The sequence below is a fragment of the Orbicella franksi genome, chromosome 10 (genome assembly GCF_964199315.1).
Source record: "Orbicella franksi chromosome 10, jaOrbFran1.1, whole genome shotgun sequence".
Taxonomy (NCBI): Eukaryota; Metazoa; Cnidaria; class Anthozoa; order Scleractinia; family Merulinidae; genus Orbicella; species Orbicella franksi.
Window position 1 is genome coordinate 8020620 of NC_138154.1, and position 16148 is coordinate 8036767.

A 16148-nucleotide genomic window follows, 5' to 3' on the forward strand; every position below is an offset into this window, starting at 1 on the left:
TATATATATATATATATATATATATATATATATATATATATATATATATATATATGGACATCACACAGATAATTTCACTGTGTGGGATTATGCTAGTATAACTACAGGTAGTTCTCTCAAATTTGTATGTACATGTACATGTATGGATGGGATGCTGATGTGCTGAAATTTACATGCAAATTTTCTCCAGTTCTTGCAGCCATTTTCATTGTTTCATTTACAGAAAAAGTACTGGCCTGTTTTGACAATTTTAACACTTCAAAATTAACCTGTTTTAAAAGAATGCCAAAAGATGGCATATTAAAAGAGGGCTGCTATGTGATATTGTCGTGTAAGTAGCACTGAAAAGAGCTGTTAGTAATATAATACACAACTGTATATCATGTTCCAAACCTCTTTGAATCTCAAAATTTCTAACTTTGCAGCATATTCTCGCAACACCAGTGGGCTATCAGCTTGCTCAGCAATAGTATACTTTTCTTCTATGTCTTTTGAACACTGTTCCCAGGAGTTTTTCTTTTCATGCAGATATGTCTCCAGGTCTAAAATGAATTGTTATTGATTACAAAATGGACAGTTTAAAGAACTATAAGGCTGTTAACCACACACCCTAGAAATTTTTGTTTTCTTTAGCAAAAAGGTTTACCCGTATATATGAAAGAGTTAAAAGAACAAAACAGAGAAAAGTGGAAGCTATAGGCTTTTTGTAAGTTGTAATTCTGCACAAAGGTTAAGTTTTCATAAACCTTAATGAAAATTTATTCCTCCATATCTAGAACGCTCAAATATGTAGGTAAAGAAGTGTTGATGTTAACGAATGATGTTGAGATTCTTGAACTGTCAATGGGCTGGTAACATTCATGTAGGGTAAGTGATCTTTAGTTTATTATGTTATATGGTACTACCTTACCTGTACCAGCAAGTGGGACAGATTCCATGCCACTTACTCCATTGTCCCGGAGAAATTCTTCCCCTTCAATAAGATCTCTGTAATACTTAAAGTCATAACAGTAAATGGTTACTTGAAAAAGAAATTGCAAGAGATTACATAACTATATGAAAGTTCAACTTCATTTTCTGAGTTACGTTACATTAAAGATGGGCCTGAAAAATTATCCAGCCCTTCTAGACTTAATATTTTCTACAGAAAAGCAGGGGCCCAAGAAAAACATTTTGGCCACAAGGAGTGACCCTTAAATAACATCCATGAAAACAATTTTATGACAATAATATGTAATATTAATCAAGCAGCTTGCAGAGAAAACATGATAGTACAAGTTAATGAAAATCAAATGCATTAAATGAACCTTTATTCTTTCTTCACAGTAGGATATTTTTCCAAGAATCGAATCCTCTGCAGTCTCCTTGTCTGGAAACAGATCCATGACGTTTTGGACAGGTAATGAAGACTCCACAATGTCATCAAAGTTGTTCAAGAAGGCCTGCTCTGTATTGCCTGCAAAATGCAAATTAATAGGTTCAGAGAATTTGGGTTAAGTAATTCAGTCAGTTTTGTGTCTACAATCAACTTCCCTGGCAGTTTCCCCTACAACTTCTTTGACTATAGACAGAGATTGTGAATGATCCCTCTAAATTTTGCAGTGCTCAAAAATTGGGCTTCTGCGCTGAATGCTCACAAAATGTTTGTTTTCTCTATGCTTGCAATGAACAATTGATGCTCCTACGAGTTAAATTTTCAACAATTATATTTAATGTCCTAGCTGTTGTCTTTGAATAGGTTCGGTCCTTACGTAGTATTTACAGTATGGCCCAGTACGAGTGGCTGAGTTTAATCTGATTTGTATTCATTTCTTTCCATTTACCTTATGAATTATAAAACAACACAACAATACAATTTACAAGGTACTATATATATACACTGAAGTTTATAAAATGACTGTGCATAAACTTTGAAATTTATACCTGAAAATGATCTAATTTTAATGTTATGTTTTTGTACATCTGTATCTTGGCCTTCCTTCAATTTCACAACAATGCGGTCTTTCACCATTGTCTCTGGACCATATTCGGCTAGCACAAGGTTGCATTCTTTTAATGATCCACATCTGTGAGCAGTAAGTCCAAGGGACATAAGGAGCTGTTCAGTGTTTCGGAGTTCACAGTGGAGTGCACAGAGGTTAACATCTGATACCTCAACATCCATGAAGATGAGAAGGTCATCTCTAATACCATTCCATCTGCATTAATGAAGGTAGTACTGTTACACTTGTGTTCTATTTTTACGTTTAATTTATTCATCATGAAAATATAGGATATGAATATTAATGATATACAATCTTGGAGACTGAAGGCAGCACATGTATATACATGCCTATATCCTGAATTATATTTGACAAATACATACTAACAAAATGACCATACTTTCCGACGTCTCCCTTGGCTTTTACAAAACACTCTACACAAGTTTCATTTGCTGGAACTCCTTTACAGGCACAACCCTGACAAAGTAGGAAATATGAGGAAGAAAATGAGCTTTGCTCTTAAGTTTGTTTTTTAATCTTGTACATGTACAATGTGATTGCTATTTTTTTTGTTTTATATACATGAAGGGATTTGAACACTCTTCGAGTAACAAAAATGTAAATAACCTTTATTTGATGTTCATATTGTAGTTTTACTTACTCGGATAGCAGTGCAGAAAAGGCAAGCCTCCACCCCTTTCCCTTGTCCACCTAATTGGACTTCCTCTCCTGTTGTCCTTTTTGTGCACAGCAAAAGAGCTTTGTAGTCAGCTGTAACTGTTGTAAGGAGAGATGTAATGAAGTATTTTTTTGAGAACCATACACAGTGTATCTAGAGTGAACTTGTGTTAAAGGGGCAACCAGTGTTTCTGTGTACATGCAGTGTGAAATGATTATAAGTAATTTTGATGTACTTTTATTAGTATTACTAATTAAATAACAATTCTTTGATTCAATAGACAATGGATCTCTGGATGGAAAAAATATATATATAGAGAGCAAAAAGGCGGCTTAATTTAACGAAGGTTCTGCACTTAGTCAGGGAGCATATGTAATCCCGTGGGATTTTTATGGTGAAAGCAAACCACCTACCCAGATGTTTTAAGGGGACCCTAAGGAACACAAAAACTGTTGTCGGCAATTTTGTAACCTGCACCGGCAGCTGCTATGGGGGGTCTATTTTTAGACCCATATGGCTCAACAGGGAATCGAGGCTCGAACATAAAATGGCGTGTAAATACAATTAACTACAATAAATTTCCACAAAATTACCAGGAATCTTTAATATAGTCTATCTAATACACATTCATAGACTTAAGTAGTAAATACTGATCACGTGATCAACACTGCACGAAAGCGAGGCTGGTCGTTTGTTGTCTTCAAATAAGCATTAAAAGCATATTTCTTTTTCTCGAGTTGTTGAGAAAAATGACTACAACAAGTGAACTACATGATATTTTTTGTTCACGTGAATTAAACTACATTTGAATAGGTTTTGTTCACGTAAGACGACATGAAAGTGAGGCTGAGCTCCTCGGCACTTGTTAGGCCTGTTCTAAGCGTCGAGCCAACGTCATGCTGAACCAAATTCCTTTCCGAAAATTAGGGCTTTCGGTGCGAAGAAGAAATACAACTAGATGAAAACAGAACTAACCAAATTGGCATTTAGAACCACTGCCGTGCTAGCATCGCGCTATCATAAAACCAAATGGAATTAGGTTCGGCACGACGTTGGCTCGACGTTTAGACCAGGCCTTATATCAGCTATTCGATATGTTAGCGATAATTAAGGTTGCTCCGAGGGCGTAATGTTAACCATAGCAGGTTTACAGGTATATATAATTATTACTACCCAGAACCTAGTCAGGCTTTTGGCGATAATAACTGCTTTAAAAATAACACAACTGAGCCCATAATGCATTGCTGTCTACAGAACATAGATGTCAGGTAAGAATCATTCATCATCCTCGTCTTCCTTGTTGTCATCGTCCTGCTCATCCGATGTTTCATCATCACAGCTATCATTCTCAATCATATCGACATTGTCACACGCTTCCCCTGTCTCGTCATTGCTGCAGCTGCATAGATCTGTGCAAGTGAGACCCGCCCTTCGACAGCTGCACCTGTTGTTTCTGCATTTGTCCTTCCCACAGCCACACTTGACAAGATAAAGAACAGCGTCGGGTGCCGGCTGCAGTTTCATCATCACCAGCATCCATTTGTCTGAAATATAAAAGAATAAGGCAATGCATTAAAGTCATCTCAATCTGCAGTGTTGAACTTGAGAGTCTATTACTATATCAACTGTTAATTTATAATAACCTTTGTCCTTTTTCCATCCATAGTTCTCTGGTGATGGAAGGTCTGGATTAGGGACTTTGTCATTGGCCCAGATCATGGCTTGGTAATGCGCTCGCTTAATGGCCTCTCGGAGAGCAGCTTGTGTAGGCGGTAGTCGTTCTGACTTGGCCTGTTTTCGTCAAAACAGGAGCCACCTTAGATCTTTCAGGCTGGATATCTTAGTCTTGGGCAGGTAAAGTTGGCACACTAGCTTCTCTATTGCATAGAACATGCCCACTGTGGGAACAACGGTAGAGCCGAGATCTGCAAGTGCAGTGACACATTCTTCATCAGCTTCAAGAAACGCTTTCCAGCATTCCAGCTTTCCTTTAAATGCAAAGTTTCCAGTGACATCAGCTCCGCTCCAGGCATGAAAGCCAGGTAGTGCTGCCGTTCTAGCTGCTCCTGAAGCGCGGACAATTGAACAAAGCTGGATAGTTCGGTGGCGCTGTCCTCTTCCAGTGACGAATGAAGTGTCCGCACATAGCTCCGGGTAACGTCTAAGGGCCAGTACAAACACGTCAGTGTCCGGTGAAAAGATCTTGATACTCGTAGCTCCTGATGTGGTGGCATCTGCATGTAGCAGTATTTTGGTATCTGCCTCCTCTTGGTCGCTATCGAGGTATGCCATATCCTTGTGTGTTGCCCTACACTTACTGCTCCATGCAACCACCACGTGCAAACCATTCTGACGCCCCTTCTCTAGAGTCTTGCTGGCAAGATATTGCGTCAGTTCATCCTTGGTGCTGACATGTGCCAAAAGTCTCTCCATCGGTACCTGCATAAGAAAGGGTGTACTAGTTTTAGTGTCTTTACCTCTATATCTGGCCCTATTCTTCTTGTAGTACATTATATATAGGATCATTGCTTTTGTATGAAAAACCGTTAATAGTATACCTTGGAAATCTGAGTGGTGTCAGTAATCTTGTAGCTGATAGGTTCCAAGCATCCCTGACGAAATTCGCGAGTTGCGGTCTTTAAAGACAATGGTACATCATACCTAAAAGCAGAATAACGTGCCCACTAATGTAAGTAATTATATCTAATATAAACACAAAGGTTACAAGGTAAATATCAGCGGGAGTGACAAACCTGTCGAAAATAAGACGAATTTCATCTGCCTCCTTGTACTTGTCGAAGATCGTCACAGTGAAATGATTGGCCAGATCCGAGCAGGTCTTGATCCAATCTGGTTTTTCCAGTGCTTGTACTTCGGCCATACCATCTACAATGGAAACCTTGATCTGCACATTTGCATTAGCGAACTGGTCAGTGGGTTCAGCCTGCGCAACTGATCTGTCACTTGGCAGCTTCTCTAGAATACTCATCAAGGCGCTCTTTGCGGAACAGTGCAGCATATTGCCATCGGCGGCAAACATTGATCGTGGAACTACCGAGAACTCGTACGCTCCCACTGCCTCTTTGATGTCTATCTCTGGACGGGACTTGCAGATTACCATCATCCGCGCGAAGAGACATCGATCTTCCTTTAGCTCGATGATCTTATCCTTTGTAGCCACCCTAACTGTTTTCCCAGTAGTCTTCCACGTTAGGAGCTTGCGCTTCTTCATCATGTCCCAGATGCTCTTCTCGGCTGTCTGTATCCGTTCCTTAACGAATGTTCCGAACAGCTTGTTACCAATGACGCTTTGATCACAGAGATCTTTCTTCACTTTCTCGGGCATGCGCACTTTTGTCACTAGGTTGAACAGATCAGGGCCTTCTACTGTGAAGGGGTTGGTGAACCGTTGAATACTAGTGGTCAGCTGCTGGACGTTCCTTTCTTCACGTAACCTGACAGCAGTGGTGAGGTTGTGATGGCTAGTCTGTGTCTTAGAAGAAGTACCTGCCATCAGCTTGGCTTCTTCTGCCAGTCTTGCTAATTCAGGTGCAATCAAAAAATACTTTGTGCGTGCAGTAGGGTTCGGCGTGATGCCAATCAATCCACCTGAGACTTTCATTGATCTGTTGACGTGTTCAAGCGCGTTGTCAGCGCCAACAGCACAGAATGCTATGTTCGCGTTCTTGTTCACCACCCAGTTGCCATTCTGGAACTCATGGTAGATTTCAGGATCGGTCTCCTTTATTATCTCCATCTCTGCCAAGTAAACAGGAATCATACGAGTGTAGTTTAACATGTCATGCGCAAAGAAGTACTTCACAAACAACTTTAGGGCTTGTAGATGAAGATCCCAGTCTCCAGTCCGCACGGCTCTGATGAACGTCATCATCTCCAAAACCATTGCCATGTACCCTCGGGTGAACTTGAACAGTGGACTATCCTCATGGTCTACATCAAACTGCTCCATCTTTGCAGCAAGCTCTGTTGAATTGATGGTCTGTGCCAGTTCTTCGTGCTTTGCTGTAATATCTTGGTTTTCGCCTTTTTTACACGCATCGCTTAACTGGTTAGCCGACTTCTCCACAATCGTGCGTACAGCTGGGTGTCTCACGAAGAAGGCTTCCTGGTAGAGGCTGAATAGAGCTTGTAATGTAACCATATGCGCTGCCTCTCCTCTCTTTACGTGGTTCCCACCGAGAATCTGCTTCACAGTGGAAGGCCCGTAGAGATCCGACTCTACCCAGCACATGTCCAGCCCGCTGTTCTCGATGAATGCACCGATTGTGCGAAGTTGGGCCATCACAATGTGTAGCTCACCAGGACGAAGTATTGTATCCCCAAGATCTTGACGGGTCATCTTTGCCGGTTGATACAGTCCCATATCAAGCGATATCACAGTCCTCCTGTTCTGCCCTACAACCGCCGTGTTAATATTCTGTGCTTGCATCAGAATGGTAAGCAGAGTCTGCCACTCGTGTGCTGGTGCAGCGATCAGGGGAGGGGTGCCAACTCGTGTCAACGGCATGGAACTACTCATAGTGGAGTTATAGCCAGACCATACTGGGATGTTGGTACTAGGGGGCTGATTGTCTTCAACTTCTCCATTGGTGATCGTTCTGGTCATACTGCGTCCGAGAAGCCATGTGAAATCTTGCTTTCTGATGTACAATGGAAGTTGGTCTTCGGTACACAATCCAAACTTGGGGAAGGTGGGACCAACAGGCCTTCCGGGTGGTGCATGGCATTCTAGCAAGGTTGTCACAGATTCAGGAAGCTCTCTGATTGAGTGACGACACTGATCTCCGGGGTCCACGGTCAGCTCTGGTGCTACATCGCCTGCTTCCTGCCTTTGGTAGATTGCCATCGCTGTGCCGTGGAAGGTATTCTTGCCATCAGGAGTGTCCTCAGCAAAATCCACATTATTGACCGCAAAAAAGACGTGCCCAAAACTACATCAGGGGGTATATATAGACCATCATTCAGCTCCATGCGCTTTAGAACGCTAGCTTCGATTTGGGCCTCTACTCTCAGGATCCTGTTGTAGTCCACTGACATTCCGAATCCATGAAGCATGGTTATGAGCTGCTTGCTTCTCATGGCCTGGTGTACAGCTATCCCAACGGCTAACTGCAGCGGCATCTCCGACGAGGATCTTACAACATCGGACTTCTTGTTTTTGACCTGCCTCTCAGTCAAACACATTGATACAGTGGTCAGGGATAGAGCCATTGCACGATTGTACACTTCGTCACATTTCTTTCCAGCAGAAAGCTCATGTTTTGGGCCTTGTATAATCCATCTATAAAAACTGAAAAGCTCTGCTGGTACGTTCTCGTCAGGCAGGTTTTTCAGTGAACCTGTAAACTTCCACTTTCTACATTTGGTGATAGATTTCCTAATTATTGCAGCAGCATCAAACAGAGTTTTCATATCGGAGTCTTTGTTTGCGGTCTGATCCTCAGCCATCTGAATTGCTTGATCTCTTGTCTTCTTGATACTGACTCGCTCGGACTCATTGACACGTTCAGGTGCATGAAACTCTATCTCTGGTATCTCTCGTAGTAGTAACTGCTTCAAGGCCTTTCGTCTGCCCCTCGAATTTTCACATTGTTAGATTCTAGTATGCTTTCAAACGCATCTTGTAATTCAGACATAGTCGCCACTTTTCCGCTACTCAAAGTCATCTCCGTCATTGTCAGGAATTCTATTTGTGCTGCAATCTCACCAGCCAACTTCTCAGATGATGATTCGGAAGTTTCTCTTCGTAAAACATGCGATACATGGTTTGCCGAACAGTTTTTGTGGTACTTTATATCTATGGAATGAGCATCATCTGGAGCAATGGATGTGTGAGTTTAACCGAGAGCTTATCATTACCCGACATCCCAATGGCAGTGCGAAGGGACTCACCAGCAGAAAAGGTACTGATATTATGCAGGCTCTTACGGTTACCGGGTGGGCCATCGCAGAAAAAACAGACATTCTTATTGTAGGGAGACGTTTTCGAACGGGTTAGTTGAGGAATTTCTACTGATGAATCTGGTCGTGATTTTCGCCTGGACTCATTGGGGCCTTCGAGCTGCCTCTCATACCTTTCTCTTGCTCGTCTAAGCATCCCAGCATGTACTGCATCTTTATAACATGATCTATACCATGATGCCCGTCCATCCTCGAGCTCTTGGACAGAAGCAAACCTCAACTTACTCCACGCTTCTGTGTACTCAAGATTACCGTACTTACTCCATTCCTCGATCGATACCAGAACTTTTTCGTGAGCTTCGGGCTTTTCAACTAGATTTTCATTTTTTTTCTTTGACAAATTATACATAAGTGTAAATCCAACCCTTTGGCCTCAGTTTCGTTTGTTTTTGAACCAGAATCCGTTTCCATATGTTATTAGACACCAAAAAACATGCCGCTCTAGATGGACTGTAAATCCAACATGGCGGACCTCTAAAATGATGGAAATGACCGCTGACCAAAATCATTGTTTTTTCCTGATTTCAGTGAGCTATTGATTTGAATACAATCCCTTTACTAAATTTAACTCTCTGATCAATTTTCAGTGGCAAAATATATGCCTTCATGCCTTTGATGCTTATTTGAAAACAACAAACGACCAGCCTCGCTTTCGTGCAGTGTTGATCATGTGATCAGTATTTACTACTTAAGTCTATGGATATGTATTAGATAAACTAAATTAAATATTTCTGGTAATTTTGTGGAAATTTATTGTAGTTAATTGTATTTCCACGCCATTTTATATTCAAGCCTCGATTCCATGTTGAGCCATATAGGTCTAAAAATAGACCCCCCATAGCAGCCGCCGGTGTAGGTTACAAAATTGCCGACAACATTTTTTGTGTTCCTCAGGTTTCCCTTAACACATTTAGGTAGGTGGTTTGCTTTCACCATAAAAATCCCACGGAAATTTATTTTAAGACATATGCTCCCTGACTAACTGTGGAATGGTGAGGTTAGTGGCAAACAATATGAACCGAGTTAATGTACCGTACTGCAAATGCTTGCATGATGCTTGCAGCCCCTGTACATGTATTTTTTTTATTTCTATTGTCCAGCTAACCCTTTTAAGGGTAAAGTGGATGGCTGATTACAGACAATGGGGGACAAAAGTAAACGTTAGTACATACCTGTGAATTTTATGTTGTAGTTCTTGCCATCAACTTTTAGGCCATGTTTTTGTACATGTCTTTTCTGAGCAGTTAAATCTTTCAAGAGTAATTCCAGGTTTCGCCTATAATTTAAGAATCATTTAAAACTTTTGAACCCATGCTATACTAATGTTCTTCTTTAAATAGCTGAGTGCAAGGAACAAACTGGTAGGATATTGCCAGGGTCTTTCTAGTACTGACTGAGTGAAGTGAGGTCTGCATGAGAAAGTCCAGTACAGTTCCGAGTTAGTGAGAGTTCATAGTGAAGAAGTTTGTTACATGGCTTGCCCTAAAAATTTACATGTGCCAGATTTTGTGCCCATGCGATAAGCATAGGGAAAATAAAGCTCTGAGAATTAACCAATAACAGCACATAATATATCATTTTAAACTAAACCATATACAGTTTTCATATTAACTATTGAACCTTTAATTTGTGCTTATTACTTCATATGTTACAAATATATGTGTGTAAATTAATGTATGTGTAATGTATGTGTACTGAAGCTACCTTGTTTCCTTGCAGTTAGCTATTGCAAGAGGGAAGACTGCCTTGCAACTTTGACTTGAGGAAAATGGTGTGTCAATAGGCACAAGACCAACCATTACTTGATCTTTTCCTAAAAACAGTGTGGAGAATCAGGTAAGGGTGATATTCTGTAAGAGTATGTATAAAGAATATAATAAATAATAATTATATGGATCTCAACTTAATTGTTTGAGATTAATGCAGACTGCTTACCCCAAAATGGTCTGCCATCAAGCTTTATGTTGATTTCAACATCCTTTTGATCTAGTCCATGCAGCCTCTGCTCTCAGATCATCCACACCAGAACATTTTGTAGGGCAACCTGCCTTCCCTTCAATGGTTTTGGTGTGTCACAGAGACCCAAGGTTTTCCTTACAATTACAAATATCATTCTGCGGACTGCTTTGATTTGATTCTTGTTCAAAAGAATTTTTGCATCAGAATTGTTCTGTTGAAAAAAAAACCTCAGTTGTATATGCCTGATCACAGGGAATCCACTTCTTTCTTATTAATTTTTTTTCTGCAAAAACTTGCCAAGCCTGAATGAATTCATAAAAAAAACTGATTGACATGCTCAAGTGTGATAAGGATCAAGTTTAACCTCACAGTATAATGAATCAGTAATGTATGTCGTGATAAAAAGATTGCAAGAATTAAGAAAGTGATCACCAAAAATACATTGCCTTGAATTTTAAACAAATTTTCCCAGCTAGTACTATAGGAAATGTGTGGGGACCAGAAGGGAGAATGTGTATGTTCATATCTGGGCTTGAAGAAGGGTATAAATAATGCATTATCAAATTCTTCCAACTAATACTATAAAACAATGTATGAAGACAAGTAAAGAGAATTAGTATGTTAGGGCTTAAAGGGACAAAAGATCATCAAATTCTCTCAATTAGTACAATACAAAATGTATGGAGACTAGTCAGGAGAATTTGTATGTTGGCATCAGGGCTCGAAGGGGGCTAATACTTTATCAAAGTCTCCCAACTAGTACAATAAGAAATTTATAGAGACCAATAAGGATAAAGTGTATATATATAAAATAAAGCCTTATAAACGTAACACCCCCCCACCCCCCCCCCATTAAAAATATTAAGTGATCAATAAACACGGGAACAAATTATGACTCACTTTTGTTCTTCCTAACTTCGTTAGGTTCATCATGGTTTGCCATCCTTCATCTGGAATTTTTGCTTCTAGTTTGAAATACAGAAGAACCCAATCAGGGACACGGAATTGATGTAGATACTGTTGCAGCACATCTGGTACAAGCGCTTCGAGACCTCTATTGACACCCTTCCTCTCTGTGACTGCGGTTACAATTTCAGAAATTATGTTCCGAGCTTCGCTTGGCTGTTTTGCGGAGTCGTGCGTACATAAATGGCCTATTACGGACGACACAGAAGCCTTATGCCGATCACATACATCTTTCAGCGTGCGAAGAATTTCTTCCGCGCTTTTTTTGCTGAGCCTCATCTTCTTTCGTTTTGGGGATTTCGCCGATTTCTCGTCCGTATTGGTGGACATTTGTTTGTGCATAGCAAGAAGACTCTGCAGTTCCATGATTTTATCCTTGGCTTCATTCAGTTCTTCTTTAAGACATGAGTTTGTGTCAGCATTCGAACTCACGCCATTTCGTGACAGACCAGTGATTGCGCAATGACTATTAATTGCTTGCATGATTCTTTTGAAAGAATCGCTGGCCAAGTAGCCCTGGTCGTTCCAATCGCGTTGACGAATTAGTCCTCCACAGAGACCAAGTGTCGAGGCGACCAGAACGTCGCATTTTCGGTATTTGATCCCGAACAAGTTCGGGTCAAGAGGACTTCCATTGTTATCCCTAAGTTTACAGAATGGGATCTTGTGAACTTCGTCCAGAAAAAGGCGAAAAAAAGCATTGTCCATCCATTTTCGAAATGATGATCCGCCAATTTCATCGTTTAAGACATACCAGTATTTACTCGGAGCAAGACTTGTACTGCTAACTTGAACCAACATTTCGATTACACTGTGTCCGAACTGAAGACTCAATCGAAATGGCGCGTAAATTTTGAAACTCGCGCCTCACCATCAACCTTTGGTTAATTTTTTAATTTATTAATCACTAATATTGCTAATATTAACTACTTGTAGTCTCCCAAAACAATAAAACGATGTATCGAAATATGTCAAATAAACAAGTATTGTCTAAACTACAAGTTCTTGTTTTCCAATATTGTTTGTTTGTATTTTCTGTTTTGCGTTTTGCTTTTTTTTTGTGTTTTATTTCTGTTAATTGCTATGAGGAAGTTGTTGGAATGATTGCGTGACATGACATAAATGGGTAACTGGGGAAAATTGCATTACCGTCACACGGTTCTTTTTTACATACACTGGGAGAGTGCTCTCTTCAATCTTGATTTGCTTGATTTGACTGACTGTGAGAAAATTCCGATGCAAAAGATTTTTTGTTTAATCGGGCCGATTTGCTCTGAACAGCCGTTTCGTAATAAAACCAGGCCAAATCCGATCGGAACGACAAAGCCAACTGCTCAGACCTATTCAGCTAAATAAATCGACATACATGTTAATTCAATAATCTTTGTAAAGATTTCTTTTTTATTCCAAACACCACTACGAGTGTGTCTTTTTTCGTTATGAGAGAACAAAAAATAACCTAGCCTCCATAGCAGTCGTTTGCGCTCTAAGCGCATGGAAAAAAACAAAGGAAATTGCAAGCGAATGAGCGCGCCTCATCACCCCACTGCTCCTCATGTTTTCACTCGCGCACGCGTTCGTTTGTTCAGCGCTCCGCGTGCTTTGAAAGGAATCGACTGCTACGCCACATTTAAGAGCGATTCCCGTCAGGTTTGTCTTAAAACAGGATAACTGCTGTATAGCTCACGTCGGCTTCATAAAATATTACATGTTATGACAAAACAAGGACAAAGTGTATAGGTTTTACGCTGCAACATTTATTTTTTACTTGACACCGAGGAGAAATATTGTATTCCAGAAAACATATCCCGAAGGCGCGCGACAGCAATCATCGCCGGAGACTCTCTGTCATCAAGGGAAATTTTTGATGAAGGCGTTTGAGCTCTCGTCTGACAACTTTTTGCACTAAAGGTGTCTTGCTCATTTAAGCGGTAGCCTTTTATCTTCTCACCGACCTGTCAACGAAATTAAGTGTCGAAAAATAAATCCAATTTACTCTGGGACGAAAATTTTAGCGGTTGCGGCTCCTCGTGAGGAATCTGAAGCATAAGGTTTTTCCGATGCAAGTCCATGTCACTGTATCTCCACGCAAAGCTGTTGATACATGAAGGGCCCCTCTCCAAGAAGTCTCTTGCTGCCATGATAACACCAACTCCACAGCTCCCAGCACCAATCATCTTTGAATCATTCACTCTTCGATCTGGCATTCCAAATCGTTTGAAGTGGTTGCAGTTTACCCAAAACTTTGTTGGGAGGGTCGCATGAGATGGATACATTTTTGTCAGCAATTCCAACAAATCTTTGATTGTGGGAAGGGTTGTAAATGGGGGAACATATCTTAGTCTATCATCAAAGTACATTTCCATCCTTGACAAATTGACAAATCAGACCCCAGTGGTTTGGCATATGGACTGGCACAAATATTTGCTGGAGGGTGTTGAAATTCTTCTATTGAGATGCTGTTCTCGCCATCTGCTTTTTCTTGAAATTGATGTCAGGTGCTTTCATCTAGTCATAAAATTCTGAAGGAAAGTAAAAGTGTATTGTCATTTCTGTTCATTCTTGCTTCTTCTAAGTACTTTCCTATGGAAATGTCTATTACAAAACTGTCAATATACCTTTCCAATGCAAGATCTGCAAATGAAGTAAAGTCAAAACTTTTGTTTCCAAACCTAAGGATTATATTAGTGGCTGGTTGGTGCCAAAGTGCTTCCTGAATCCTCACTAAATCTGGTGATGAACACCTGAAGTGGTTGAGCCAATTTGCCTCAGAACACACCTTATGTCTAGTATTTGCTATGGTGCAAAACTGTTTCAAAACTGATAATCCATGTTCCGAGAACTGTCCAATACCCACTATGTCGGTACCTGATGGATGGTTTCCCTCATTCATTTCATCATCAGGAAGCTTTTCAGCTTCCTTGACAACATTTTCACAAGGGTGCATATTTAATGTGAATGGATCTGAATTTGTTGTATCATCATAAACTGGATGAAGATCAGAGGACAGTTTACTTGATATACGTGGTATTACGTTGAATAGTGCAGCCACTTCCACTCTTGCGGTGGCTTCATCCATAGAGACACGTAAGGCAGCCTGGTTTGATCCATCAAGTCGCCCTCCTTCAGTGATGGCAGAGAAACAAGAACATCCACTGACAAGCGATTCTGCTGACATATCATCGATGGTGTCTTGACAAGTCACCTGCTCAGGTGTTTGGTGACTCTGAAACTCTGGAACAGTATTTTGAGGGACATCATTCTGCAAGGGAGCACATAAATTGGCCTCTATGTTCGAGACATCTTTTGCAAGACCCTGTGGTGAAGATGTTACACTCCATTTTGCAGTCATCAGAGTCCTCATGCATTTCTTGTTTGGGCTTTAGTGAACTTTGACTTTGGCAATTTTGCATCACACTTGCAGGTACATCATATTGTTGGTCATTGCCCAAATTAGTAGGGAACAGGCTTGTAGGAAAATCATTTAGCAAGTCAGTGTTTAGAGGGGGTCTTGGTTTACAAAGATTCTCTTTTACATGTGAAGGCGAATTAATCAACATGACATGAGCGTGGGACAAAGAAAAATTCTGAGTCCCTGACAGGAATCAAACCCATGACCTCCCGAACACCAGGCGGGTACTCTATCCACTGAGCTATGAGAACTCATGGAGAGCAAGGTCATTGAACTGAGTTCATATATGACAGGTGTCCTGCATACTGCTAGGATCAACGCTATCAAAGTCATCGTGAGTAGTGATAAGTCAAAGATGGTGAATTTTAAGCTCAGTAATGAAATGTGAAGGTGAATTAATCAACATGACACAAGCGCGGGACAAAGAAAAATTCTGAGTCTCCGACAGGAATCGAACCCATGACCTTGCGAACACCAGTATTGAATCATAGCTGTAAGACTTTTGCTTTGGGTAATAATTACCTTTGTCTTAGGCTTTATTGACTCATAGTGTTCAGCATTAGCATCATGGCCAAAGTATAGTGTACCAAGTTTTATTCCTGGTTTGGGGAGTTTGGTTTGAACATGTTCCTTGGTATCCTGAAAAAGGCAATGAAATATTGCAGGGATCATTATAAAGAAGAGTACAGTGTTGTAATGTTTTAATCAATATAAACCACCATGCAAAACTGGGTGGATTTTATTGCTTGATAGGCCTGAGAGAAATCAAAGTGCTCTGTGAGCAAACTCGTGAATTGAACAAAAGAAATAAAATATTGTTTGCACTATGTTTAGTATTATCTGGTTTAGGGAATATTGTGGTTGATTTTCATATTTAGTGTACAAGCAGTAGTTCAGTGTTCGCTAATAGGTACCAAGGAAACCAAGTAACATTTGCATAAGAAGGCATTACAACTGAAATGATCATGCTATTACATTTGACAAAGGTGGATGAGGTCATGTGTTTTAAACATTTATCATTTTTGTTTCTGGTTCACCAAGTAAATGTGGTTGAAAAGTGAACATTGGAAATATTGAAAAATCAAGGCAATACTGTTTTAATGAAAACATTAATCATTCTCCCTTTATCAAGTGAGATAAACAGAAACGAGGTTTGAGTTTTGTTGCA

General features: G+C 40.3%; 3 protein-coding genes and 1 pseudogene across 3 annotated transcripts; all 4 read right to left on the minus strand.

The window, feature by feature from the left end:
* Window positions 1-50: 50 nt before the first annotated feature.
* Window positions 51-10666, minus strand: LOC145501039 (uncharacterized). The gene is made up of 9 exons (XM_081480600.1): window positions 10579-10666; window positions 10348-10456; window positions 9816-9919; window positions 2644-2759; window positions 2383-2459; window positions 1924-2198; window positions 1308-1456; window positions 911-995; window positions 51-542 (listed from the first exon to the last, which is right to left on the minus strand). Exons 2-9 carry the CDS (start codon window positions 10440-10442, stop codon window positions 355-357), a joined length of 1089 nt encoding a protein of 362 aa, XP_081336726.1. The 5' UTR covers window positions 10443-10456; window positions 10579-10666; the 3' UTR covers window positions 51-354.
* LOC145501139 (uncharacterized) lies at window positions 2757-4438 on the minus strand. The gene is made up of 2 exons (XM_081480695.1): window positions 4305-4438; window positions 2757-4205 (listed from the first exon to the last, which is right to left on the minus strand). Exons 1-2 carry the CDS (start codon window positions 4378-4380, stop codon window positions 3937-3939), a joined length of 345 nt encoding a protein of 114 aa, XP_081336821.1. The 5' UTR covers window positions 4381-4438; the 3' UTR covers window positions 2757-3936.
* Window positions 4956-9420, minus strand: LOC145500066 (uncharacterized; annotated as a pseudogene).
* Window positions 10647-14280, minus strand: LOC145501047 (uncharacterized). The gene is made up of 2 exons (XM_081480612.1): window positions 11503-14280; window positions 10647-10813 (listed from the first exon to the last, which is right to left on the minus strand). The coding sequence occupies exons 1-2, from the start codon at window positions 12367-12369 to the stop codon at window positions 10652-10654; spliced, it is 1029 nt and encodes a 342-aa protein (XP_081336738.1). The 5' UTR covers window positions 12370-14280; the 3' UTR covers window positions 10647-10651.
* Window positions 14281-16148: the final 1868 nt, after the last annotated feature.

Coding starts and splice junctions, on each gene's coding strand:
- LOC145501039 (XM_081480600.1), bottom strand. CDS start 10,442: ATGGTTGGTCTTGTGCCTATTGACACACCATTTTCCTCAAGTCAAAGT. Junction 2,760..9,815: donor CTACAACATAAAATTCACAG/GTATGTACTAAC, acceptor TCCTTACAACAG/TTACAGCTGACTACAAAGCT. Junction 996..1,307: donor ACTGTGAAGAAAGAATAAAG/GTTCATTTAATG, acceptor TATGACTTTAAG/TATTACAGAGATCTTATTGA.
- LOC145501139 (XM_081480695.1), bottom strand. CDS start 4,380: ATGATCTGGGCCAATGACAAAGTCCCTAATCCAGACCTTCCATCACCA. Junction 4,206..4,304: donor TGGATGGAAAAAGGACAAAG/GTTATTATAAAT, acceptor TTTATATTTCAG/ACAAATGGATGCTGGTGATG.
- LOC145501047 (XM_081480612.1), bottom strand. CDS start 12,369: ATGTTGGTTCAAGTTAGCAGTACAAGTCTTGCTCCGAGTAAATACTGG. Junction 10,814..11,502: donor CGAAGTTAGGAAGAACAAAA/GTGAGTCATAAT, acceptor TTTTTTCAACAG/AACAATTCTGATGCAAAAAT.